At 34.1% G+C, this 26,096-nt stretch overlaps 1 protein-coding gene across 1 annotated transcript in view; it reads right to left on the bottom strand.

The window, feature by feature from the left end:
* Positions 1 to 6,706: 6,706 nt before the first annotated feature.
* LOC122179921 (formin) overlaps positions 6,707 to 26,096 on the bottom strand; it is a 120,494-nt gene continuing 101,104 nt past the window's right edge. The window contains exons 14-17 of the mRNA XM_042871171.1: positions 19,528 to 19,579; positions 17,081 to 17,230; positions 8,567 to 8,651; positions 6,707 to 7,484 (exon numbers count right to left, since the gene is read on the bottom strand). Coding sequence (XP_042727105.1) covers positions 7,440 to 7,484; positions 8,567 to 8,651; positions 17,081 to 17,230; positions 19,528 to 19,579 — 332 coding nt within the window. The 3' untranslated portion in view covers positions 6,707 to 7,439. The remainder of the gene's footprint in view (positions 7,485 to 8,566; positions 8,652 to 17,080; positions 17,231 to 19,527; positions 19,580 to 26,096) is intronic.

The following is a 26,096-nucleotide window of genomic DNA, read 5'->3' as shown; positions in this document are numbered from 1 at the left end:
TCTGAAAATCCTCTCCAGTCTCTTCCTTTTTCAAGTATATGCAAATGAAACTGTTGTTCAGGCTACAGTAGCACATAGACCTGTTGATCACACACATTAATTATTTACTTGACTTGTGCTCTGAGGAAAATATGATGGAAAATATTTATAAAACATAATGCCAGTCACTGTGATAGAATTCTCACGTCACGTGTACTTTTGGTCTCAAATAGAGCAAAAGTCTTGATTACATAATTAAATGCACAAGTTCTGTCTCCAACTCAAAGAAGCAGGCTTTTTCAGAGTAAAATAGTAAGGTAAGAAATGTTTAAATACATTGTGCTGATTATCTAACCCTTTGAAACTGAGTTGTTTAGGTGAATTACATTCAAATCATGCACAGAAAAGCTGAATAAGTCTTTGCTGTGGTTTGGAAGATAAGTGATCTCTTCACCCAAAGGTAAGATTTTCTTGGAGCTTTAACAGCTAGTTTTGTAAATGCACAACTTTAATAAAATGAGAGCGGGGAAAAGGACAGGAATTCATTAGGCCAGTCTGTTGAATTTGAACATTACAGGGAATCTTTAAGGAATGAAATTCAGACATGAACCTTTTAATTTCTTCACTGTCTTTCTAGAACACACTAGACTGTAACACAAAATGAATAATTGAAATGAAAAGGAATCAGAAGTACTGTTTTCATGCAGAAAGGAAAAAATAATAATAATCACTTCTATTCCTCCACCTTCCTGTCAGATTTGAAAGAAGTATGGAAAAATGATCTTGCTCTATTTTGCTTTGTTATGAATTGGTGAATTTCCCCCTGAAGTCTAGAATAAACTCACATCACAAAAAAGCTTACTCTACTGAAGTAAAAAATCAACCAACCAACAAACTACAAAAAAACTATGGCTTTTACCCCATGCATAGTGATTAGCTGCTAATGGCAATACATTCCTTAAATTACAACATACTAAGAAATAAGCAGTAGGTACCATTCATACAATACATATGTTCATTTGATAACTAGATGCTTTAAGGAGCAGGAAACAACACTATATTCTTTGATCTCTACATGGTTATGCAATTTCCATAATGTGTTATCTATGGATGGTTGCTCAGGATGAGCATTTGCCCAATTACTATGGAATGTATTTACATGGCATGCCAAATGAGAGCAAAAAATTTGGAACTGCAAGCTTGATCTCTCCAGGTGAGAGCAAATATACCATTTGGACCTTTTAAGGAGTAATTCACATGGTGTATACACACACACACAGACACACAGAATTGCTTCAGATTCCAAAAAAGATTAAAGGAAGACTTGCAGTCAGTGAAGAGATGTCACAGCTCCTCTTTCTAAAAGCCACTGGAGCTTAACAAGGATGCTGTACGCCACAGACAACACAGTACACAAATCTTAGACCATGCCAATACTCTTTAGGACTTTGAGTTTATCAGGTTAGAATTTAATGGGAATTACAGAAAAGAAACAAACAAACAAACAAAAAACCAAAAAAACACCCCATCATCTTCAGGATTATATTTTGCCCCGGGGAACTTGTAATTGCATTGAAAAGAACAGCCATCAGTAGTGATAGAATCTGGCACATCATTTACCCTAAGCTATGAATACTGGTTTATGATCAGACAAGGCTGACAACTCAGGTGGTGTGGGAGCCAAATTCTTCCTAGCCCTTGAAAGACATGAAGATTCCTGTTAGGGCAACACTGGAAAACCTGAAATGAAACTACCTGTTGGCACCTCTGTTAATGAACCTTTTTTAGAGGTCAGAGCACAATAAAAGAGTAAAAGTGATTCTGTTCATATTAAATTATATGAGCAACAAAAACAAAAGTATAGGCACAGAAGAAAGAAATTTGTATATGAATGCAAAATCTCTAAAATGTACATGGATCAATTAAAGATTACATACTACTACCATACAAAGTTTCTGCTTTTTTGAAAGAGTCTGATAGCTTCTACTTTAATCTTTTACAGCTATGTTCCCTTTTCCCTCTGAAAATATATATCCCTTGGACTATATTTTCCAGTCTCCCAGTAGGCCCTAGTACAATCCTGATTTGGGGAATTGAACTGCAGAATAACGCCATAATAGCAATGGTTTTAGGAGTTGATGGCCAATGGCAAACAGCTTCTTTCTCCATCCTCCAAAAGCTCTGAGAGCTCCAATACCTTTTGACAGCAGATCCTACCGCAGAAAGAGTAATAGATTCTATAAAGAGGCTTCATAATTCCTCAATATTAGATTGCTGAAAATTAAATTGTGGTGATAAAATGTGAAATGAAATTAATCCAAAATACCTGATGGAAAAAAAAGTCTGCCTTTAATTTATTCTAAGCAGTCAGAAACAAAACAAGGTCGCCAATACTGTTCTACCTCATGGGAAAGCTTATACCACATGATAATCTCCTCCCAAGAAAGTGGTGCAAACACATTTTTATACCCAGCACTTACATTTTACAAAGAGGCTCCAGATGAAAAGCCTGAATTCCATGAGGTAGTGCTCAAAATAATTTACTGTCTGTTGAAGCTCATCAGTTTGCTGGAATTACTCTAAGATATTGTGCAAGCTTAAGTGTGGGGGAAAAAAAAGATAAATTTCATGTGTACATTTTGCACAACGTTTCTTGTACCCAAGTTAAATTCCCACCCACGTGCTCAAAAATGTTGACACAAGCTGAGGAACTATGGTTTCTGTGATTCTCAGATTTCACATGTTGAAATCTAAAGTTATAATGCCCTCAGACTTAGCTTGAGGATCCTTAAGACAGTATTGGATTCTGCAGTATATAAGTTTGCTACCTTGTAATTACCACAATATGCAACAGACATATTAATTAATCATTTGAAAAACAAATGTCTATAATTCGAGAATAGTTTACTGCATTACGTTCTATGTCACACTATTTGTGGTGTATTTTTAAATTTAAAATCACAACAAGAGTTATTCTAGCTTGGATAAAAACTTTATTACAGATAAGAAAAAAAAAATTATTGCGTCTTTTTACATAATTCTAGATTTTTCTGTCAATAGGGACTATCTGAGCTTGTAAGTCAATGGGTATGAGAGTACACTTACAACATCAGAACTGAGTCCAGTAAGTTGTATTGGATAGACAAACTTTTCACAAAGATGTTCCATCCTAATTTGAAAGCATCAGAGAAGAATGGAGAAGCACTGAGAATGGAGAAACCACAATTACCTTTGCTACCTACTTTCAGTGGTTAACTAGCCTCATTAGGAATAGTTTGGAATTTACTTCTAATTTTAATTTCTTATCTGTTTTTAATTGTCAGAACTCTTTTTCTTGCTGGCTTTAGGAGCCACTTCCTAATATTTTCTCTTTTTAAAGCCATGTGTTGACTACAGTTAAGTTGTATCTTGGCATTCTATATTCTTTATGCTTACATGCATATACATAGGCTTACCTTCATATGAAAAAATACCAAAGAGAATTTTCCAGGCTGCATCTACTATAAAAAATTAAGAAACTGTGGTGGACTTGAAAAAGAATAAATAATAAGTGAGATCCATATCAAAATTAAACAAGATCCAGACAAGGCCAAGAGTGAGCAAAACCTAGATAGATATGCTTTTCTAACACTATAAGTTTAGCCTGTTACCTAAGCACAGATTAGGGAGATGGATTTTTGAAAGCACATTGATGCTGTAATGAGATGAATATTTTGAATTTGTTTGGGTGTTTCAGAAATTCTGCACCCATACAAGATTAAGGCATCCATTTTTAAGATATAGGCCTGAAGCAATGAAGAAATAGCATCACTAAATAACTAAATACAGAACGTTCTGTGTCTCATATCACTCAAGTAGGAAAGATAACAAAGAAATTGCTATACATTTACTAGAAATCAGGACAATGAGAATTTGTGCCTCATATGGAAAGCAAAATATTCTGTACATGTTTCATGTAGAAAACAATTGGACTAGTCAGACATACCCTGGCTGTTAATATCTGGTTGCAGGAATATCCTCAGCAATTCAGAAAGTTTGAAATCCCAGGCAAACTTTATCCTTCCTAGAACTGCTTAAGACTCTTAATTATTTTTCTCTCTGCTTTCTGAGTATTCCAATGTACTCCACATTTTCCATATGTACAGAAACTACAGTTTCTGTTTTGTTGAAAAAAACTATATTCAAACTACTCAACTTACAATCCTAAAATAAAGCACATGGTAAAACATGTGAGTCATGGCAAAATACATGGATAGTTTTCATAAATTAATATGAACACCATGAAAATGTAATTTTTACTGACAAAATACCTCAAATGCTGAAAGGTCTTTCATTTTACTATCAGTAAGCAATAACATTGTAAATAAGTTAAAGAGCATTTCACAGATTAGAGAGTTACTTATCTAAATTAAGTTTTTCCTAATCATCCAGTTTATAAATTAGCAACACATACCATTTTTATGTGCAATAAGCATCCACTGAGTAAAAAGGGTTTTAATACTGCTTTTCTTAACAGATTTTGAGAAACTTGGCAATAATAGGAGAGTAAAAAACATATTCTGCATAGCATACAAGTATTTTAAATGAAGTAGCTTTGAGAAATAGTAACTGTGTAGCTATGGTTGCTTGGCTTTATTTACTCCATTCTTTTACTTCCTCGTCAGCAATGTAATCACGTACCTTGTACAAGTCTTCTGTTCCCTTCCATCTCTTTACTTTCATCCTTTTGTTTTCTCTCCTCTTTTTCTTCCCCTCTAAACTAGAAAACTGAGGGTAAAATGAGGCACCAATCTAAATTTAAGTTTCAAACATTATTTCTGGTGACACTTGCTGACCTCAAGATGAGTCGTCTTGTTGGCTGTTTGTTACATCTGTAGTCCCTAAATATGTTATAATTTAACAGCTTACACAGATACATAATATCTGTTAATATCTCTTCATTAAACCAATAGTTTAGTTGAGGTCAGCACATCTACTGTTTGTCATTGTCTGATGACACCTCTCGGCAGCACTAGTGTCAGTGTGGTATTTAGGGGGTGAGTCAGATATTTAGCTGATGAATTCCATCCAAAAATGTCCAAATTTTCAGTAACAGAATTAATTAAATAGTCTAGATGTACTTTTTTCTATACCACTTAAAAACAGTAAAATCGATAGTACAATTAATAGATAATGAAGTTGTACTCTAAATCCCTATTTTAAGAGTGAAGTTGGTATAAATGTGAATAAGGAAGAAACAGTATATCTGTGCAGTGTAAGTTTTGGAGATTTCTGAACAATAGCCTATATTCTCAATATGTTGGCAAATTTATAATCTGAAAACAAAAAGAAGAATTATACATCTCATCAAGGAACACTTTACATCAAAAATTTTAATTTTAATCCCTTTTTATATACATTTTTCAATACTGCAAACTGAAAAAATCACTTTGAACTGAAAAATGAAATTTCACAGAGAGAGATTTTGAAACAGGATATTTCAAGAACTTAAAAATGCTTTCCACAGTATGTTTTTAATAAGAATTTGCAACATCAGTCCTTATTTCACAAACAGTACTACTCTTATTGATTAGTATTGGATAAAACGTGTCAATGAAAAAATCCCAATCAACCAAATGTCAGTATACATTCTCTTCGGGACAGATAAAAAACAATAGCAAAACTCAATAGTTATTTGCTTAAAAGATCATCAGAATTGCCTTGCTTGCAGTTCTTTGGTTTTTATAAGCGTTATTGCTCCTGTTAGCACTGATAATATGGAAATAAATGTACTTCACCTACTTGGTGGAAGACAAAATTTAAATCTTTGGAATATATTTTTCTTCAGTGGGAATAGCGGAGCTAAAACTTAGTTTATTTTTGTTGGTGTGCTATTGACTGTTTCCATAAAAATGACACTAGCACATCTCAGGTATATTTGTAGCAGCTAGAAACTCCAAAACATTCAGAACAACCTTGCTTCCCTTATTTTTATCTATTGAGGACTGGTAGAGTCATTTAAGAAACCTGCAGTATATGAAGTTTTCCAGCTACAGTCATGAATGGGAGGTAAATTCCACAACTGTTGTCTTCTTTAACAAGCCTTCATTTCTAGTGATGAATAATTTGTTTAATGGGCATACTTTACATCTATTAAGTCAAAGGGCTAATGCCTTCCCATCTTTTTTTCTTTTTGAATTTTTTTTTTAATCTAATATCTCTTCCTAAACCATTTCAGTTATTGTTATCATAAAGAAGGCAGTTTCTCTTTATGGTCAGCAAGCAGAAGAACATTTTGTCCAGTTTGTTGTCCTGTTTTTACATTAAATTAACTCATGCTTCAGGACTTTTCCTTCCAAGAATCTTCAAGTAACAGTGGATACTTGGTAGATTTTTTTCAGGCTCTGCTACTTTACAAGCAATGATTACAATGCCGCAGGATGACAGCTCATATTTCTTCCTCAAGTTTTACTTATTAAATTTATTTATCGACATAGATAGATATTTATATGCTGGATACATTCTTCATAAAATTATAGCAGGACAAGACCGGGCATTTTAGAGTGACTTATTCATTGTTTAAAAGAAAGCTTTCAACAGAATTGAAAGATTAAGATTTAATGACAAATATATAACTTCATGGAAACATATTTTAGTTCAATTAATAACGATGAGTAAAAACATTATTTTCTGGAACTGGTAGTTTCAACAAACACTGAAATAAAAATATACTTTTTAATCTCTTTTTTTCTTTTTTTGTTTTTTGGAGTTCAGAATATAGGACAGGTTAAAACAAACAAAAAAATAGTGAATCAGTTACACCATCGATCATACAGATAAAGAATTTGAAGCTATTCCTTTCCATGTGCAAAATATTGCTTTCATTTCAATGTGTGGCATAAGTTGAGGTCTCTATAAAAATATTTATAGTAAAATACAGAGTAAATCTATAATTACATTTAATCAGTTATAGAAAGATGCATCCAGTACTCAGACACTGTAATATTACTTACAGTTAGTCTATTTTACCTCAGTTACTGCTGAAGTAACAAAAAAATATTGTATAACAGTGCTTTGTGAGCCAAACAGCATATTTGCTCTAATCTACACAAAGCCCTGTAAATAACCTACAAGTTCTTAGTCATTATCTAATCTTGTATCCAAATTTTTCATTTAAACTCTTTCATTTTACTGCATTACACATAGAGTCCTTTAAATAACCATAAACAACTAGATTCCTTACAACGTAAGGAAGAACTACAGAAAATCATTCTGAATTCCCATGTAAAAAATTTTCTTAGAATTCCTTCTACTTTATGTACAAACTCCTTTGAAGGAACTGAAAAACATTTAGTGGATTGTCTTGGAATAGATCAGCAAAGCAGAATTCAATAACAAACATAAGGTGCTCTCTGAGCCATAGGCATAATAAAGCGTCTTGAAAGGTATTACGACACACTATCATTTTCATCTTTCTCCTTTCAGTTGGCATTCACATTGGCTTCTTTTTGACGTAGTCTCTCTTTCTGTTGTTAAAAATAGAAAGAACTTTATTATCATTCTTTCCTCTAATTTTCTGTCTGCTCTCAAGTTGCCTTAAGTATTTTGTCTACAATACTGAGAGGTACTAAATGAGTCAGCAGATCAGAGTTTTGCTTAATTAAAAAGAAACAATCAAACAAAAAACTCCTGGAGCACTCAAGGAACGCTCACAGTGAGTTCACTAGTTACTTTAGCAAAGCTGAGCTTGCTTTAGCTACACACTTGTCAAATACTGTGTGCCTTTAAAAATAGCCAGATGAATGAGCAGCTCTGTGAAGATCAGTGCAGTGAGAGTAAACAAGATACATTTCTCAGTTTAATACCTTCTTTTGTCCAGAATGGTTTTTGCTGACATAAATACTCCAATTTAGCATTAGGTAGATTATGTTGTCTAACGACCCTTTCCGAAGCAATTTTAGTCGTTTTTATCTCTGCTGCCTATCCTGCAACTGATATGCTCTGTTGGGAATGGAAATAACTGACTTCCTTCATGTACATTTCCCTCCCATATTCTCTTGCATCCCACAGTTTGAGAAATTCTTTGCCTTGCACAAAGATAAAAACCAGTTTTGTCTACAGTGTAAATTATTACTCCTCTTTCTATGTCCTATAAAAAAGAAACTGGGAAACACTAATGACGAAATAAGGATTTGAACCCTTCTACCACTATTCAACAGAGTAAACAACATTTTGAAAAGTTTTAGAGAAAGAAGATACTCTCTCATTTTTAAAATGCGTACAGTGAGCAGTAAATAGCACGAAAGAAAATACAAGAGACTTAGCAGCAATGGGAAAGAAACCAGAAAAGGTCTAATTATGTTTTGTTCTCTAGAATAGCAGAGCCATACTTAGGCACAACTAAATTAAGCTTTAACCTTCACTATTAGACTACTGTAGGGCATAAGCTTTGCAATTTTTCTTTGGGAAGAATAATAACCTGCTACATTCAAACTGACTAAGAACTCTGCATCACACTTCAACAACAACAAAAACCCACCATCATCCTGAATGACAAGAACAGTGTCACAAAAATATTCTAAATGTCATGCTGAGAAAGAAATCATACCAGGCTAGCCGTAGGATTGATTTTCTTTGTTTCAACTTTCTTCTCTGCAGTTAACTTGCTTACTGATTGCTGAGCCACTTTAATTCTGAAACAAAATATACACAGAAGGCATTGTTAGATTCAAAGAAATTCAAACTGCTCTAGGTCTGCTTAATATATATTTCACCTGTAAAAAGTACCACCACCAACCTTTTTAGACACAAAAAAGACCAAACAGAATACTAATTAGTATTCAAAGGCACTTCATAAAGTACCAGAATAGATCAGAATGCATTTTTACTGAAGAGAAAAGCAAAAGCAAAAGCATGGTCTGTCTTCTGAGATTTTCAGTGTATAATGCAGGCAAACTATCTCTTCTTTCTTGTAGGATCAGGATTGTATGGAACCAAAACAGCTGCAGTAGGAAGGCAAAAAGATACTTAACAAAACATCCACAAACCAGCTGGCTAGATCTTTTATATATATAGGATACAATATTTTAGCAAGACATTTGCTTGGTTATCCTCTTAATTTCCTCTGAAGATCTTGAAATGAAAGCATTTGCCATTTTTTATCTTAATGTTTTCCTTGTTGCTTTACATGGAATTGACAGGCCAATCTCACTGATGTGGTGATAGAGATACAAATTAGAAGAAGTTCTTGTGCACAGATAGTTAAGGCAGCCTTGTGCACAACTACACACCAGTCTACTAAAAGCACTACTGAGATAAGGGGAGAGAACACAAATCTGACTCCATTGTTTCTATTCTTGCCTTTTGATCTTATTGTACTGCAGATCCTAAATCCTGTGTTTCTGTGAGAATTTATTGAGAAGAACACAACCAGAAGTTTTATCAAGAGGGAAAGGAGAAAAGGACTTGACTCTCCTCTTTCAGACAGAGGAAAAGGCAGGGGAAATTATGTGCTAAATAGTGATAAAAAGCAAAGAAAATTCTTGGTCTGCTGGAGACAGGATCTGGCCAGCTATCTGCCTTTAAAATGCTGATGCTACAGACGCCTACTTTACAATTCAATATGCAATATGCAGAGGGAAAAAAATTGCAAGTGAGTTTTTACAAGCAAAAACTCAGCAACCCAGTTTTCACTACTACACACAAGATCAGCCTTTTACTATAAACAACACATTTCTTGGCACTCAGGAACTGAAAAATTGTATTTTCTTCTCTTATTTAATTTTTTCCACTAGAAGAAATAATTGTTATGGCCGGTCAAAAAGTATTAAAAAATACCACGTCCAGTTCAAACCACTTTTGACATGCTCAATTTTTGAGGAATTTTGGAAGAAAAGCAGAAAGGAAAGTGGATTATAGCTGCAATTACTGATGTGTATTTCCTTGTTGTAACATTATCAGCATACCCAATTCTGGACATCTTTTTAAAAATACAGAACACATTCATAAATTCCTCATTGTGTTTATCAACATTCAGTGTTGGAAAATAACATTCCTTGTTGTAATTCCTAGCTGCATGTACTATCTCAAATACACCAAGATGAAGTTACTATTCTATACATTTTAAAACTTATCTGTAGCCTTGCTAAAACTTAATTAGCTTTCTCTGTGTCAAGTCAGCAACTAAGCTGTAACATACTACTCCATTCTTTTACAGTTTTTTGTTAATCAGTACATTTTTGCTTCTTTTTCATAGATGACAGCAGCCACTGAACAGCATGCTATTCCTCACAGCTGCAGAGGTTTATGCAAAGATGATAATGCATTTTAGGTGTGTGTAAACACGTTCAGCACAATCAAATGGAGGTATGAATTTCTAAACTTTTACCTGTTTCAATCATGTTTTCTTTCCTATCACATTCTCTTTGGTCCTAGGACAGTTTTCTGAACTGCTTTTAAATGTTTTGAGTCCACATTTTCAACTGAAAGGTGAATTCTAGAGATTATACATTCTTGGTCTTGAAAAGAAAATTATTCGTGTTGCTGATTTAGTTGTAACTCTGTGTTTTATTCTATATTTGCACTATATTCAAGAAATCTGGAATTTTTTACATGGAATGAATAGTTTGGAATAGGGAATAAAAATAAACCAGCTCACTAAAATTATCTGAATCGTTCGATATTTGGTTCAGAGAGACATTATGAATAACACATTGTTCTTTTAGGGAGAAATCACTTTGTTAACGTATGACTGATAAGATTAGGAGGAATTCACAGAAAGTACATAATTTTAGATGAATATAATTTCCTGGGATTTTTTAAAGTCAATTATTAGCAAAGCGGTTAGCTCAGTAATTACATCACTGAAGCATCCACACTGTAAACTTGCCTAATAAATAGTTCTTTTCTTTGTTAAACATGGTTAGGGTGCTAGAACTGGCTACTGTACATGCAGGCACTATTGTTGAAATGAGAAAAACAAAATAGTATGAAAACCATCCAAATTTAAAATCATAAATTTGCCTGGTGGCGGTAGATCAATTTGTGTATTCCTTTCCATTATTTCAGGCTCACTGGCCTGCAGTTCTCTGGGTCTTCATTTCTCCCTTTCTTGAAAATGAGAGTGCTGTTTCCCTTTTTCCAGTCTCTAGGGACTTCGCCTAACTAAAAAGCCATGACTTTTAGAAGCTTGGAGACTGCACAATTCAAGGGGCAGAGCAGTTTAAGAACGACTAATTATAAACTTGGAAAAATATTTTTTGCAGAGGAAACAGCAATGGCTTGTCTTTACAGAAAACAGCTAAAGACTTACTTCTGACAGGGTCACCTCGGGGAAGGCCTGCTTTTCTTTTTCCTGCGTGTTTTATAATCTCAGCAGAGGAGGCAATAGATATACCTCACACGTTGTGTTTTGGGCAGCGTTAATCAGTGAATGTCACAGCTCAGGTCTACTTACCATACCAAGACATTAAACACCAATAGTTCTGGTGTCAGTGTGTTTCAGTGGAGAAAAAAGAAGATTTAAGGAATGCAAGTCAATTAAGCTTTGAAATCTGATCAACCACAACACAGTTATGTTCAAAAGAAACATTATTCTCATTCAGTGGTGAGCAAAAGAGGTCAATATATCCTGATGAATAAAGAAGATGCGACGTCAAATGCAATGCTGAGCAGTATAGCACAGTACCACACAATATGGAAAAGAAAACTGAATGAAGTAAACAAAGAAACGTATTTTTAATTGGGAGACTCATGACTCCAATATTGTATTTGAATCTTTACTATAATCAGAGGGAATATAATTTGCTTTTTTCCTGCCTCGATGTGACAGGTGTTGGCTTTCCCTCTAAACTAGATCCAAGTCATGCCTCTTAAATTGGACCATATTAGCGAAAAATATAAGCATCATTTTTATTTTTAATTTATAACTCCAACACAGAAATTCAACTAGAATATATGCTTGCATTTAATAAAGTTTTCATCATAAGCCAGGTACTCAGCAGATAAACTCTTGCCACGTTCACTCATGCTTCCCACCCAGCCAAACAGAAGGTGTGAGCTGGTTCATTCTGCACTTGAAAGCAGTTAGGATACAAAAACTCCTGTCTGAGCAAGCTACTCATGAATGTTCAGGTCTCACTGGTGTGCGAAGACAGACAATTATTTGGTAAAGTCCTTGCTTAGCATCACAATAGCCTTATAAAAGACCTTGAAGTTTGAAACACTTCTATCATTATATTGTACAATAGAATTGGCTAGTCAAGCCTCCTGTCAAGTCTTCTAAAAAGAACTTGATCATTATTTATCAAATCTTTAAATTGTATATAGAATAAATATTCATTTATATACATTTTTCTATGTTTGTCTGATGTAGTTATCAGTGGAATTTCTCTCCAAATCTCAAAATGCTAATACACTTAGTTTGCTTTTACTTTTTTTCTGGATTTACTGATTATCTGTTTGAAGGTGATGAATTTTACCACTGTAGTCACAAGAAAAAAAAATAACTTTATGCCTTTATCAAAGCTGGTGCTTAAGAAAAGAACAGTAAGTCCCAAAAAAGCTCCATCAGCCCAGACTAGAAATATGCTTCAGTCCAGCTGAGCTGGATACCACTAGATACTAAGGAGCATCTAAGGACAGCCAAAGCATTCAGTAGCAATCCCCGCAATGCTCTCCTAGCAGGAAACTCTCTATGAACAGTTCTTCATATTCTAATATGGATTTGCACCATCATCATTCAGAAGCAATGCAAACTTTTGGCACCTGGGACATCTGGTGGGAAGGTATTCAACCGATTAAGTATGGCTACTGTAAGCAATTGTATTTGGCTTGTGCCAGCCACTTGCTAATTTCACTTGATATTGTATTAAATGAGGTATGTAACAACTATTTCCCATTCAGCCTTCATGCTTTTAAGTTCTCTATTGTATCTTTTTCATTAGGTTCTGAGCAGCTTAGCATATATATCACATACTACATATGATACAGTGAGAGAAATTCACATTTAAAGTCAAGCTATAAAATAAATCTAGTCTTTGAAAACTGTTATAATGTCTTGAACTAAAGATTATTTTTCTTCATTGCTCACTGTAATATTGAAAACAAAAATATAATCCACTGCTTCCTCTGTGGCAAGTGCTCCTGCCAAATTTCAGTTGTTAGGTGCAAGTGAGCCTCACAGATTAGCTTAATTGATGGTTAGACCAATAATGTGCACCAAAAATGAAAGAGGTAGAAAGCTATAGCCAACTCCAGCTTACTAGAGTAAACAAAAATTTACTGGGCACCTTCACTGCCCTTTTTATTGTTCAGACAACTACCACCATTGCTACTCACACTCACATTCAGAGCTTCAGCGTTTTAAACCTGTGATTCATTGCTTTTGTGCACCCCAAAAAAACAATCACTACAGCTCTTTTCACAAGATAAAGGTGATACCATCAGTGTGTTTTGTGCTAGTGATAACATTGAAGAACAAAAAAGGCACTAAAAAAGGGACCTTCTAAAAGCAGGAAGCACCCTATTTTTAAGATGAGACGTATTTCTGTTTATCAACTGACTGTGTCTTCTCTAGACATTGAGACAAACTCTGGTCCTTTTTTGTTTTCTGATTTCTGTTACCTAGCTGTGCAATTTGTATGTGTATTCTATCTAAAAGAAATGATAGACTTTCTTGTGGTAACTGTTGCTACAATCTTACTTTTGTAGTGGAAGCAGTGAGAAAAATTAACAGCAATAATTGCATTCCTATATGGTTGCTTCATATGTAAAGCATAAGAACATGATAATCCTCATCACACTTATTTTGCAAAGCATATGATTACATTCTGTGATTTTCTATTCATCGCTGCAAACTACTTGTTATTTTTTTTTAAATATATATGCTTATATTTTTTCCTCATACTCAGACTTGACTAGAGTATTATGTTAAAATACACTTCAATAGATCTTGAATGCTTTAACAGACTTATGGGTAGATATTCACATATTAATACATATTTATTTTGATTCTGAATGCATAGACATTCTAACTGAAAATAAAATTGAATTAAAAAAAGGAAAAGAGACTTGTAGATATGCAATTTGCCACAGTATAAGATGGCAGAACTTTGTTTTGGACTTCAGTTTGGTTAGCATCTCAAAATCTCAAAAATAATAAGAAGAAAGCAAAAAAAGGCAGTTGATGTACCTGGATGCACAATCAAAAAGTTTCTTCATTTTATCTCTATAGTCATTTATTTGTTGTATTTATCTAGGTTTGTTATCTATTTGTAATTCTGTCTTGTTTTTTTTTTTTTTTTTTTTTTTTTTTTTTTTTTAATGGTGTTCAAATTTTGTCCAGGAAAGAGACAACGATTCAACAATATTTTGCAGGCAGCTGATTTATTTTCATGGTGAGTTAAGTGCCAAGCAGCTCTGTTAAAGTGTTTCCTTTACTTCATGAAAAAGCATTAATCTAATTAGATTTCTACAGTTGTGTTACATTTAGGAGCCAAGTAGATGTTAGACAAAACAGGCTCCTGCAGCTGAGGCTGTCATTTTGTTACAGGGGATATCCTTTCTCCCAGAAATTCAGAGATTTTATAGTTTCTCTTATGCAACACAAACTAGCTCGTTTTGAGTATAAAAATTTAATTTTCCACTTTAAATCTTTTGCCCCAGTTCACTACTATTAATTTTAAGGCAATACATTTTTAAGAATGTATTTGGCATGGCATATTACTGATAATTCTGCATATTATAATTAAATTTAGAATTTTCTGAGCCATACTTTATGAATGAGAAATTATAATCCAATATTGACATTCCCCTATAAATGTAAACAAATCCATATTTAGGTATCTACATGACTAGATTAATTCAGATACATTTTATACTTCTGCAGCTCCTCCTGAAATTTGAAGGGCAAGGTAACAGTAAAAGTGTTTATATAAGAATATCAATGTCACAGTTTCAGAGCCCAACAATGAAAATACTGACTCATGATACCAATTTTTCCTCTTTAAATTTTTTTTTTAGAACGAAAGAATTCATTGGTGATGAACATGATCTTTTTTTTTTTTTTTTTTTTTTTTTAATTACCATCTCTAGAAATGCAAAACAAATAGTGCATCAAATTAATTAGCCAGTTATGGAAGACAGCTGTCCATTCCTGTCATACTGAGGTTTTTAGTTACCAATGTGCAGAATGAGCTTTCTTTCAAAATTTCTTGGGCATCAGTTCATCAACTATTAGTCTCACACTTTGTAAAACAAAACCTTAGAAGGTCGGGAATTCACAGGACATTTTCAGATGAGTGAAATAGTTTTCCCATCATTTAAATTTACTGATTTCATGAGGTTCTTCTTTTCAGTAGCACATTACGAAACAATTTAGGATGATGAAAACAGCTCTTCTGTCATTCTAATTTACTTATTACACAAAGATCCTCATTTCAGCACCTCATAGTCTTGATGAATCACCTAGATTTTTAATGTAAACAACAATGAATTGTTCTTTTGAGATTAATGAAACTTTAAAAAAAAAAAATCGAACTCTGAAAAAGTCTATAATCCAGAAATCAGCACTTTGAAGAAATATTCTAACAAGTGGCATTGCTTTACATTCATGAATAGGAATAAAAATATGTATTAAAGGAATTGATAGAATATTTGCAATCTATTTTTACTATTACATTTTACTTACATTATTATTAAACAGTAATTCTCATCTCATTCCAGCAAGAAAACACAGAATACAGCAGTTTACTCAACAAAGATTTCTTGAACGTTGTTTTAAGAAACTTTGAGGGGTTTTTTTCTTTTTTTTTCTTTTAAAGATTTCTAATGTATTAATCAAACATTATATTAATCAACAACTTAAATCAATTGCTCTGAAGGGATCACTGTATCCCATCAGCAAAGCACTAACTACGTACAAAGGAATAGATGTATGCTCTGGATGAATTTTTTCTCTGAACTGAAGTATATCCACAATACGATCCCTAGATGATTAGAGCAATCTTCTCAGTGGCTAATAATTTTACATGTTTTTTATTTTGGAAAACTATTTGAATATTGACTTAGAGAAAAAAAAATTAAAAGATTCTGACAGTGTTCACAGTTGCCAGCTTCTAAAATCAATTTAACTATTATACAGATTATACCAACACCTACAACTTTCAAGAGTTTAAAACCTGTAAAACAATGTACATTAGACTGACAATCAGGAATTTATATTTTCTCCATTTTGTCCTTTAAAAATCTATTTACAGGACTCATAGATCCCCACTGATTTAAAGCAAAAAAGGCAAGTGTAAGTGCTAAGATCTTTTAGGAAATCTTTTCTTTACATCTGTGTCACTTCAGAATACACACCTGGGTTTGTATTTCATGCTTAAAGTGATTAGTCCATTCTTTTCCAAAGCATGATCACAATACCACCTTTTAGGTCTTTTCAAATGAATTGAGACATGATTAACATGGCATTTACTCACTCATAGTATAGATATCTTTGGAAAAGATTTTTAGCTTCTTTAAGAAAAGTGTGCAAATAATTGAAGGATTTATATTTTATTTTTTTACTCTAACTAATAAAATAAGTTGACTGCGGTGAGATCCAGCGGTAAGTAGTTTGAAGTCCTCAGCAGGACACCAAGAGTCAGAAGTGGTGCTGTAAATTCAGTGTTGGGCTTCAACACAGTGCTAAGTGTGGCCTGAATCTCTGGGGCTTCCCTTTGATGCAAGTGCAGTATATTAACTGGAAAAGCATTCACTTTTATTTGTCTGTACTGTCTGCGACAGCAATATCGCCTCATTTAGGCTAGTTCAACATGAAAATGCACAGAGAAGCAATCTGTTACAAATTAGCACAGCTCCCCTTTCATTTTACTAGCTAGTAATTGGAAGGGGTTACAAAAGTGTAATTTATCAGATTATATGTGTTTATCTTTTTGTGGGGACAGCATGCCTTTGGTGAATTTTCCTACGCACCCTGAGGGAATAATCTTTCCTTGATGTCCATTAGATCTGAAAGAAAACAATGACGCCTGTGAAATATAGGAGTATAATTTGTTAGGTTTGAGAAGGAACAGTTTCCCAGACATCTAAAATAGTATTAATGACTTTATTAGAACCTTACCGCTCCTTGGAAATGCTTTTGCTCTCTCGTTTCCAAATGGTCTTGAAGTCACTGCAGAATTCGTACCACACCATGAAAACATAGTTTGGTGTGATCTCCTTCTCACCAGGCTTTGGCTTTATCCCAAAGTATCCCACTGTTTCTTCAAAGCTAGGAGGGGAAGAAAAAGAAACTGTCAACAGTAAGCCTACGGGGGAAAGTTTGTCTGAGGGCTGATTCCTGATTTGGTAGTCAAGGCTGGCAGTTACCATAACTTCCTCTTAGCCTTGGAAATCATAGCAGCAATTCATGCTGGGTGTAACTATCCTTCCAATATCTACCTCACTCTCAGGAGGTCAGCATATAGATGCATGAACCGCCACAGAGATATGTCACACAGTCAAATCATGGGCTCAATTTCTTGTATTACAGGAAATGTTATATTCTACCTAAGTCTTTAATATTATTCACAATGTGCCACTGAGACCTTATTTTGCCATTTCTCTTTATAGAAAGACTACAGAAGAGTCATGTGCCAAGTGAGGAAAAAACCTCCAGCTCTGGTTAAAAATAACTTTCAAATAGTTAGAGATTTTACAGAAAATGAATTGTCTCCTTCCCAGTGTGTCAATAAGCAGATAACAGCAATGAATTTTATGAAAAAAAAGAACATTATCAATATGGTAATGCACTTTTATTTTATAATGCAGCTACAGAATTGTTATGCAACTAAATATTTTCATTTTCATATTTTTATTACAGAAGATACTTTTGACAATATTTTAACTGATTGTGCTTATTTAACCTTTATGATATTGCTTTGTGCAGATAAAATGAAACAGTTCACATTACTAATAACAGTACATGGAGGTTGATCTAAATGAACCAAAGCAGTATGTTCACTTTTGTAGAGGTTGAATCACTACTTTCTGCAAAGCATAGGTCACAGAGCAGTAAGATTTGGTGATAGTTATTAAAAGTAATATGTATTTTTCACAGTCTAAAGAAAGATCAGTGGTAATTTGTACTTTACATTACTTTTTTTGAGCCCAGAAAGACTCCTCCTTACTTGGACATCCAGGTTGGTCTTTCTGCACAGTCAGAAAAAGAGATAGAAAACTCCCAAATATCTCCCAAGACAATCAGTGTCTCAGGTGAACTGTTCCCATTTGCTGCAGAAGGGGCAGAAAATTAGCTCAACAGTTGACTAGCAGCTGGCTGACCTGTTTAATTTCTACTTATTGACAAACTTTCCTTCTGTAGCACAGTTGTTTTCATGTCCCCTCTGCTCTGCAGCCTTTCTGGAGCAGAGTAGGCTCTCTAGGGTACAAAGGTACATCTAATTTGCAGTTGACATAAAGAATTAGTTGTCTGATACTGAATTTAGGTTTCTCAACTGCTAACATTCAGCATTTTAAGTTACTGCTGAAAAAATCTGTTACTCCTAAAAGTCAGGAAGCAGCCCAGGAAGCTAGAGCAAGCTGAATGACAACAAACAGTGCTAAGTGGGAAAGATCAGAAGATGAAACATGAAAAGGGGCAAAGCACTAAGTGTCAGGATGAAGGCAGAGGAGGGTGGGACAGAGGAATTCGAGATTCAGGACAGCTCTATCAGCTGCATCAGTTGGAATAGAGGATTCAGCTAGGAAGTTAGCAGGGCTGCTGTTACACGAGGCAGAGTTGCAAAGAGCTTCTGGTCCTTCTGCTCCCTGCTCAGCAACCCTGGTCAATTTGTACAGCCAAACAGCTGAGAAATATTTGGCCAACTGATTGTAATGCAAATGAAGTTAAAAATCAGCGCATTGTGTATCTATTATTCTATATATCTGATACTCTTTTCATAGATGGTCTTCAAAAAAATGCATGAAAAGTGTTTTGCAAGCTTTTCTTTAAATTGTCTTATCATTTTACATTCATATGAATGGAGCAGAACAATCTTGAGTAAGTATGAGGTTAAAGGTAGACACTTCGATCTAATGAAAATATAACCTGCTACACAATATTTAACAGAAATAACAGTTTCTTATCTATCCATATATCTACTTGTCTTACTTCTTTGTATGTTGCCTCTTCTGGCCCAAGCGATGTATAGATGTTCAGATCAGAAAGCCATTTGGATTTCCCTGGTTTCTTAGTATATCACATTCAGTAGATTAAGGTGATGAAGAAGTTTTGTGACAGTGAAACATATTTTTACTACATTAAGTAGTTAATCAGTTACTACAATATTCTTTAAAACAAGGATTCAATTCAATGTTGACAGTAATTAAAACCTCAAATACAGGAGACTGGCTAAAAATCCAACTGAACTTTTTCCTGGAAGACTATATAAGAAATTTTCAGAAAGCATTACTTCTTTGAAGTACAGATGCTTTTTCCTACTTAACATCATTCCTAGACCAATAACATCTTTAACCAAAAGCAAACAGTTAGAAAAAAAAAAAAAACATGCAGAAAAAAAACCTTACCATTTTTGTGCATTTTCCAAACTGCTCTCTTCTTTCTTACGTTCTTCTTTAGCTGTCAGTGAGAAACATTTCAAACATATAAACTACTGCCTTAATGTTTTAGAGATCCCACAGATTCAGCATTCCTTCCATTCAAAATTAGATAGGTTGCATGCTAGATATAATAGAAGTAATAAACATTTACTAATTTTCATTTTTTGTTTATTTTTTATACCTAAATCTATACTCTTAATATAATAAGAAAGTGTACTGGATTTCAAAAGTAATTTAAAATCTGATACCATAATACATAGAAGCATATATTAATCAAAATAAAAGGAAATAATTAAACTTGACATTCAGATTTTAAAAAAAGAGAGCACGAAGTTATGCATATTCCTTTATTGTTGCAGAACTTATAATTTTAAACCAATTTCTGCAGTGCAAATAATTGGAAGTTGCTGAACAGGTAACAAACCCAGTTAACACCAACTGTTCCATATAGCTATCACATTTTGTTCAGGAAACTGGAAAGTGAAAACACATGTACTAAGTTTTAAATGTACAAGATTTTTTGAAAAAGCAGCCAAGAGTCTGAAATATGGTCACTGAATCTGAACCTCTCTGTTACAGAGCACTCAGACAAACTACTTACAGGGATTTGATTTTTCAAAGGATGGGATTTCTCTGCTTTTCAATCTTTTCCTCAAGCAAAAGCCCTAGTTCTGTTTGAAAAATGCTGATAAATTCTTCTTAATTCCATATACAGTATAGCCAACTTAGCTGCAGCAGAATACTACGTATATAAAAAAAACATTACTATAGGGGAAGACTTATTTGTATTCCACAACAGAATAAATTCAGAATTCAGACACTGTAATGATACAAAGATAAAGAACTGCTCTCTCTTTAGGAGTGCACATATTTATGAAATGTAGTTACAGTTATAATCTTGATTTCAGACAAGGCCATCAAGAAATGCATGCAGAATGACCCCATTTCATGACTACGGTACTTACACAAAGATTTGTATTAAACTAAAATCACTTAAGAACTGGTTTACTTCAAAACACTGCTGAACATTGGCAAAACTAAGTAATTTCTATTCATGTGTTGGGCAAATATGTTGAAGATACTATTTCAGATTATATAATTATGGCAAAAGCAAAAAACAGTGTTGTGTGTCCTGTGCAAAGAAAACAAGGAATTCTATATATACATTTAATAGGACAAGGGAAAACAGTTTCAAACTAAAAGAGAGTAGTTTTATGTTAGATATAAAGAAGTTTTCCCAACAGGAGTGATGAGACACTGGCATGGGTTGCCCAAGCAGGTGGTGGAAGTCTTGTCCTTTGGAGATATTCAAGGTCAGGCTGGACAGGGCTTTGAGCTGCCTTATCTAGCTGTGGGTGTCCCTGATCATTGCAGGGCAGCTGGAGTAGATGACCTGTAAGGGTTTCTTCCAACTAAAATGATTCTAAAATTCTAGGCCATTACTTCTCTACCTCAAATCTTACTGGTAAGACAGCTACCACTGAAAAATAGAACAGCTCTGATTTACTGTGTTTGTTTCAGGCTAAAGTTCATCTAATATACTTAGTTTGCTATTTCCATGGCTCTGACATTTTTTATCATTAAAATTGGGAAAGATAAGCAGTAATTTTGATTGTTTATAATTATACAGATTAACTACACATAGGAAAATCAAAACAGTTAAAAGCTAAACTGTGTATAAAATTGAACAGTGCATGATAATATTTATAGTTCAGTGTAAGAACTGAGCTACTGGCTTTTAATCTCGTAAGAACACATTGAGGAAAGATGCAAGTAAAAAACTTAGAGAAAGCAGAAAAAAAAGATGCGACTTCTAGGAAAGAACACGCAGAGTTTACATTATTATGACAGTGTGTTTGTTTGTGTACCAATACAAGGGAAAAGAGGAAGCAAGAAAGTAGCTATTATGTGTACAAAAGTGTTTTTCATACCTTTAACTATAACCACGTCTGTTCAAGCCAGGGTCAGGGAAGAATTTCTGTATCTTTTTACAAGCAAGGATTTGAAAGGGAAACACTTATTTAAAAAAATATGCTGTTGTAATCTGCTGTAGGGATATTTTTTTTGTAATGCAGCTATAGGCTCTGGACACCAACCACTGGTCTTACTCATTCTGCTATCTGTATCTCATGCTGAGGATGAAAAAGCAATGCTAGCTTGAGAAATTACCAGAAAATATTATTCACCTAATGGATACATAGCAGCTCCAAGCTACAACAGGACCAAGATCATGCATCGAGGTACTAGGAAATAGTTCCCAAAAGAACAAAGGGAAGTCAACACTGGATAGTGTCAAAGACTGCATGCCTGAGAAAGCAAATAACCAACAGTCAAAAGAAGAAGGATGAGACAACTTGCTCTAAGAGTTGAGGACAAAGAAAGAAAAATGGGTGCACAGATAACAGTTACATCTGCCCTGCTAGTCCCACCACCCTGCATGGAAAAATCTGCATTTGTCAAGTATACAAATCCATCTAAGTAGAATAATTCACCCAAGTCTACTGATCTAGTTGTACTTATTACAGATTTATTTTTTTTCCAGTATCTTATTATTTTCGGAATTGAAAGATCTCATGTGTATCATTTTATCACTTCTATAAACACTCCAGGGCAAAGAGAAATCTTCAAAATTATGAGAATGCTCAGAAAGTTAGCAGTTGGGGTACAGAAATCAGAACTTTGATTTATATTTCAGGACTGAATTCATGTGGGTCACAAAGCTTATGCTTCATAGACATTTAAAGACTAGCTAGTTAGAGGGTTTGTTTGGGGGAGGGAATACAATGGAGGGGAGAACACCCTAAAACAAGGCTTTTTTTTTTTTTTTTTTTTTTTTCCTCAAGGAAGAAAGTAATTCTTTTCTGACTCACGTTTTCCAACAAACTATAGTTTAAGAGGGAATCTGGGATAAGGCATAATCACAGAAAACAAACAAACAAAAAAAACTAACCAAAAAAAAGAAACAATCCCAAACATGCAAGACTAAACTAAACCAGACCAAACCAAACCAAACGCAAGTGATATGTCTCTCTGAACTTACAGAGCGTTGAGATGTATCCTCAGAAAGGCTCAGATACTTTTTTTTTTTTTTTCCTGAAGTGCTAAATCTCACATTGTGTGGCATTTCTGAGGTTAAGGAGAACAAGCCACTATGGTCATTGTCTTGACCTTTTTGAAGACATACCACCATTTGTAACAGATCAAAATCTCTTAGAAATTGTGTATTGCAGCTATATCTGAATATCAGAAAGACAGAATCACCAAGGTTGGAAAAAACCTCCAAGATCATCTAGCCCAACTGTCCACCTATCACCAATATTTCCACAGTAAACCATGCTCCTTAGTACAACATCTAAAGCTAAAGTCAGAAAGCTCTGTAGTTAAAAGTACGCTAAATATGTATATCTCCACGTTGAAGTACAATTAACATAAAAAATAAACTTATCAACTGTATTTAATCAGACAATGTGCAGGGTGGAAAAAAAAAGTCAAACAAGGCCTTCTAGATGGTAAAACAGACTAGAGAGGATCATTATAATCAATACACATGTTTTGTCTTTATAAAAATTTCTGTATACGCTTAAAATCCTAGACACTATAGTAATATAAAAAAACAGGAGGACCAACAGCAGGGTGAATTTAGCCTCCCTTGGTTTTGCTTTCAGTAGAACTATTACCAGTGAAAACTTCCAAATAGACTTCATTTTTAAGAAATCCCTTACTCAGGACATCCACTGTTTGTAAACTCAAGGGAAAAGGAGACCTTTTAAAAAACATTCTTTTATCCAACTATTCAGTATTCACAGGAGGGAATCAAGTAAAGACATTTTCAATGTTTATTCCTTGTTCATAGGAATATGAAAACAATGACTGGACTACAAGCAGAAAGAAAACTTCACAGGGGGTGCGCTTGATGGTATATGGCAGTTGTGGGAGCTTAAGAACAATCTAATGAAGGACTCCCCTCAGGACTGTTATTTTAGAGTCTGGATGGGTTGACCCTGGCCAGCAGCTAAGCACCACACAGTCACTCACTCACTGTTCTCCAACAGTGGCATGAGGAAGCTAATAGGAAAGGGCAAAAGCAAGGAAAAAAACCACAAGCAATGCAAAAGTAAGCAGTCACAACTATACAAGCAGACTGAAGCTCACCCAGTTTCGATGCAATGACTACCTACTACAAATTCCCTTCAATTCCATTTTGAGTGCTGAGCCTGACATTATGTGCATGGAATATCTTGTTGGTCAGTTTGGGCCAGCAGTCCAGGTTCTGTCCACTTCTAACTACCTACCCACTCTGGCGTAGTTGCTGCTTGGGGAGAGAGTGGAGAAGAAAACCAAAGCCTTGATAGTGTGAAAGTACTGCACAGCAACAACCAAAACATTGGTTTGTTATCAATATTGTTTTAGCCACAAATTCTAAACACAGAGCCATATGGGTGTCTATGAAGAACATTAAGTTTCATCCCAGCCAGATCCAGTAAAAGAGCACATAACCACATAGAAAAATCACTACAGATGGATTCTAAGATTTAGCTGAATTGGATATGTTTATTATTTTTGTGCATATAATTTTGTGCATTAGTTTTGTCAGGCTTATAATTTATAGTTTTGGTTCCAGTCACTAGATTTATTATGTCAAAGAATGTGTAGTTTTCAATGCAGTACAAGATTTTACTGATTGGATGAACCACATGCATGAGGGTAACAACTCACGCAACTGTTAGTAAATATCATTAACTTGCGTATAATTTTTTTATTATTAATGTTATTTTACTGGCTAGAAAAAGAAAGGACCCTGCATAAATATGCAGTAATTGCATGTAATTGCAAATGAATTATAAACAACGATTTGTATGTTGTATATAACATGAGAAAATACTTTTCATTACAGAACTCTGCCAGAATTCAGTTTCTTGGCACGTAAATTTTAAAGGAATGGAAATCAAATTAATAGAATTTTTCAAACAACAAATGCCAAGTGCAAATCAAAAAGCATTCATGAAAATACATATAAATGCAAGAGAATTTAATCAGAAAATTGAGGGAAAGCCATAATATTTACTGCATTTCGAAAGCGGGGCTAGACTGATAAAGAGTAAGTATGGTATTGAGTATAAAATTGGTTTTTTGGAACTGTTAAAGATGTGGAAATTTCTAATTCAGTACCAAATGCCATTGGTTTTACATTTCATAAAGACTGAATCCAGCTTTAGAACTCACTCATATAATTAAGATAGCAACAGAAGATATAAAAGTTCTCAGAAATGAGGTACTCAGAAAAAAAATGTTTTTAATTTCAGACATGTATTTTTTCATTCTAATGATTGAAAGTCTCTCCCAACAACCTTAAAGGATTTTAGCAAACTGTGCAATGTCAGAAATCCTAGAGCAGCACCTGTTCTGTTCTAGCAAAAAGACTCATGGAAAATCTGTATTTCTAGAGCTATACATAAAGATTGAAATTTTTATTTCTCCATTATTATATTGAGAAACTTCTGAGTTATTTCCATAAATAAGGATATCTTTTTACCTAAGCACTCCCTTCATATTAAGCATAGCATACAGGACAGAACATATTTTTTACTTTATTTCAAATTTGAAAAATTCATACTTGTGATGAGAAGTTGCAGTCTGCCATTCTCATGGAGGTACTTTTCTGGCTTATAACAATAAAAAACTTGATTGTTCCATGTACAGATTCCTAGCAGGTAAATTTTTTAGCATGCATGATTTGATTGGCATTCTTTAGGTAGTCATTAACTTCTAATTTGGTGGCTTTTTGAACTCGTGACATTCAAAATAGAGCTGAAAATACATGTAAATATTCCATTGTTTTTCAAATAGTTTTTTATTCCAGTAAATTATAATGCAAAAAATCCTCCAAAACAAAAAGTCTCGCCCCCATCTCTCCCCAGCAACAGACATTTCTTCTAAAGTATCAGTTAAGCAACGAGGCCTGTAAGCAATGCAACAAACGAAACCTGTCCTATTATCGATATGCATTTTAGAGATAATTCCTGAATGGATTCATTAATGTTTAATTAAGGATTGAGTTCATGATACAGCCTCTCTCCCTGGAAGACTAACAGGGTCACTCTTCTCTACTCAGCCACATATTTTTATTGAGATTTTAGATGTTTAATACCTTAAGACCTCTAACTGTCACACTGGGACAAAAATTGCTGAGCCCGTTAAAAATTATTGGCAGGGGAACAAACAACAGGCAATGTAATCTTATATGCCTTGTTTCCTTTAACTCTTCTCTAAATTAGAAAATGACAATTTTTTAACATAGGATTTGGCTTTGAATTTTTTTTGTACAGTTTAAATACTGGTATAGACAACTTAAATCCTTTCAAAACAATCTTCAGAACACTTGCTGCCATGAGGTCTTAATCATGCTTCCCTGAATCAGTCCTTACAAGTTTATTTTCCTTTGCAGCGGTACAAAAATTGTTTTTAGCTAAGAAACCCACATCCAATGATGAAAATGTATGACTGTTTCTATCATACAAAGAGTCTCTGTGCAGCCT

This window comes from Lagopus leucura, unplaced genomic scaffold, assembly GCF_019238085.1.
Source record: "Lagopus leucura isolate 7727_CA_CO unplaced genomic scaffold, USGS_WTPT01 Super-Scaffold_1, whole genome shotgun sequence".
Classification (NCBI taxonomy): Eukaryota; Metazoa; Chordata; class Aves; order Galliformes; family Phasianidae; genus Lagopus; species Lagopus leucura.
Note: the sequence above shows the minus strand (reverse complement) of the source record. Positions and strands in the feature narration are given on the sequence as shown.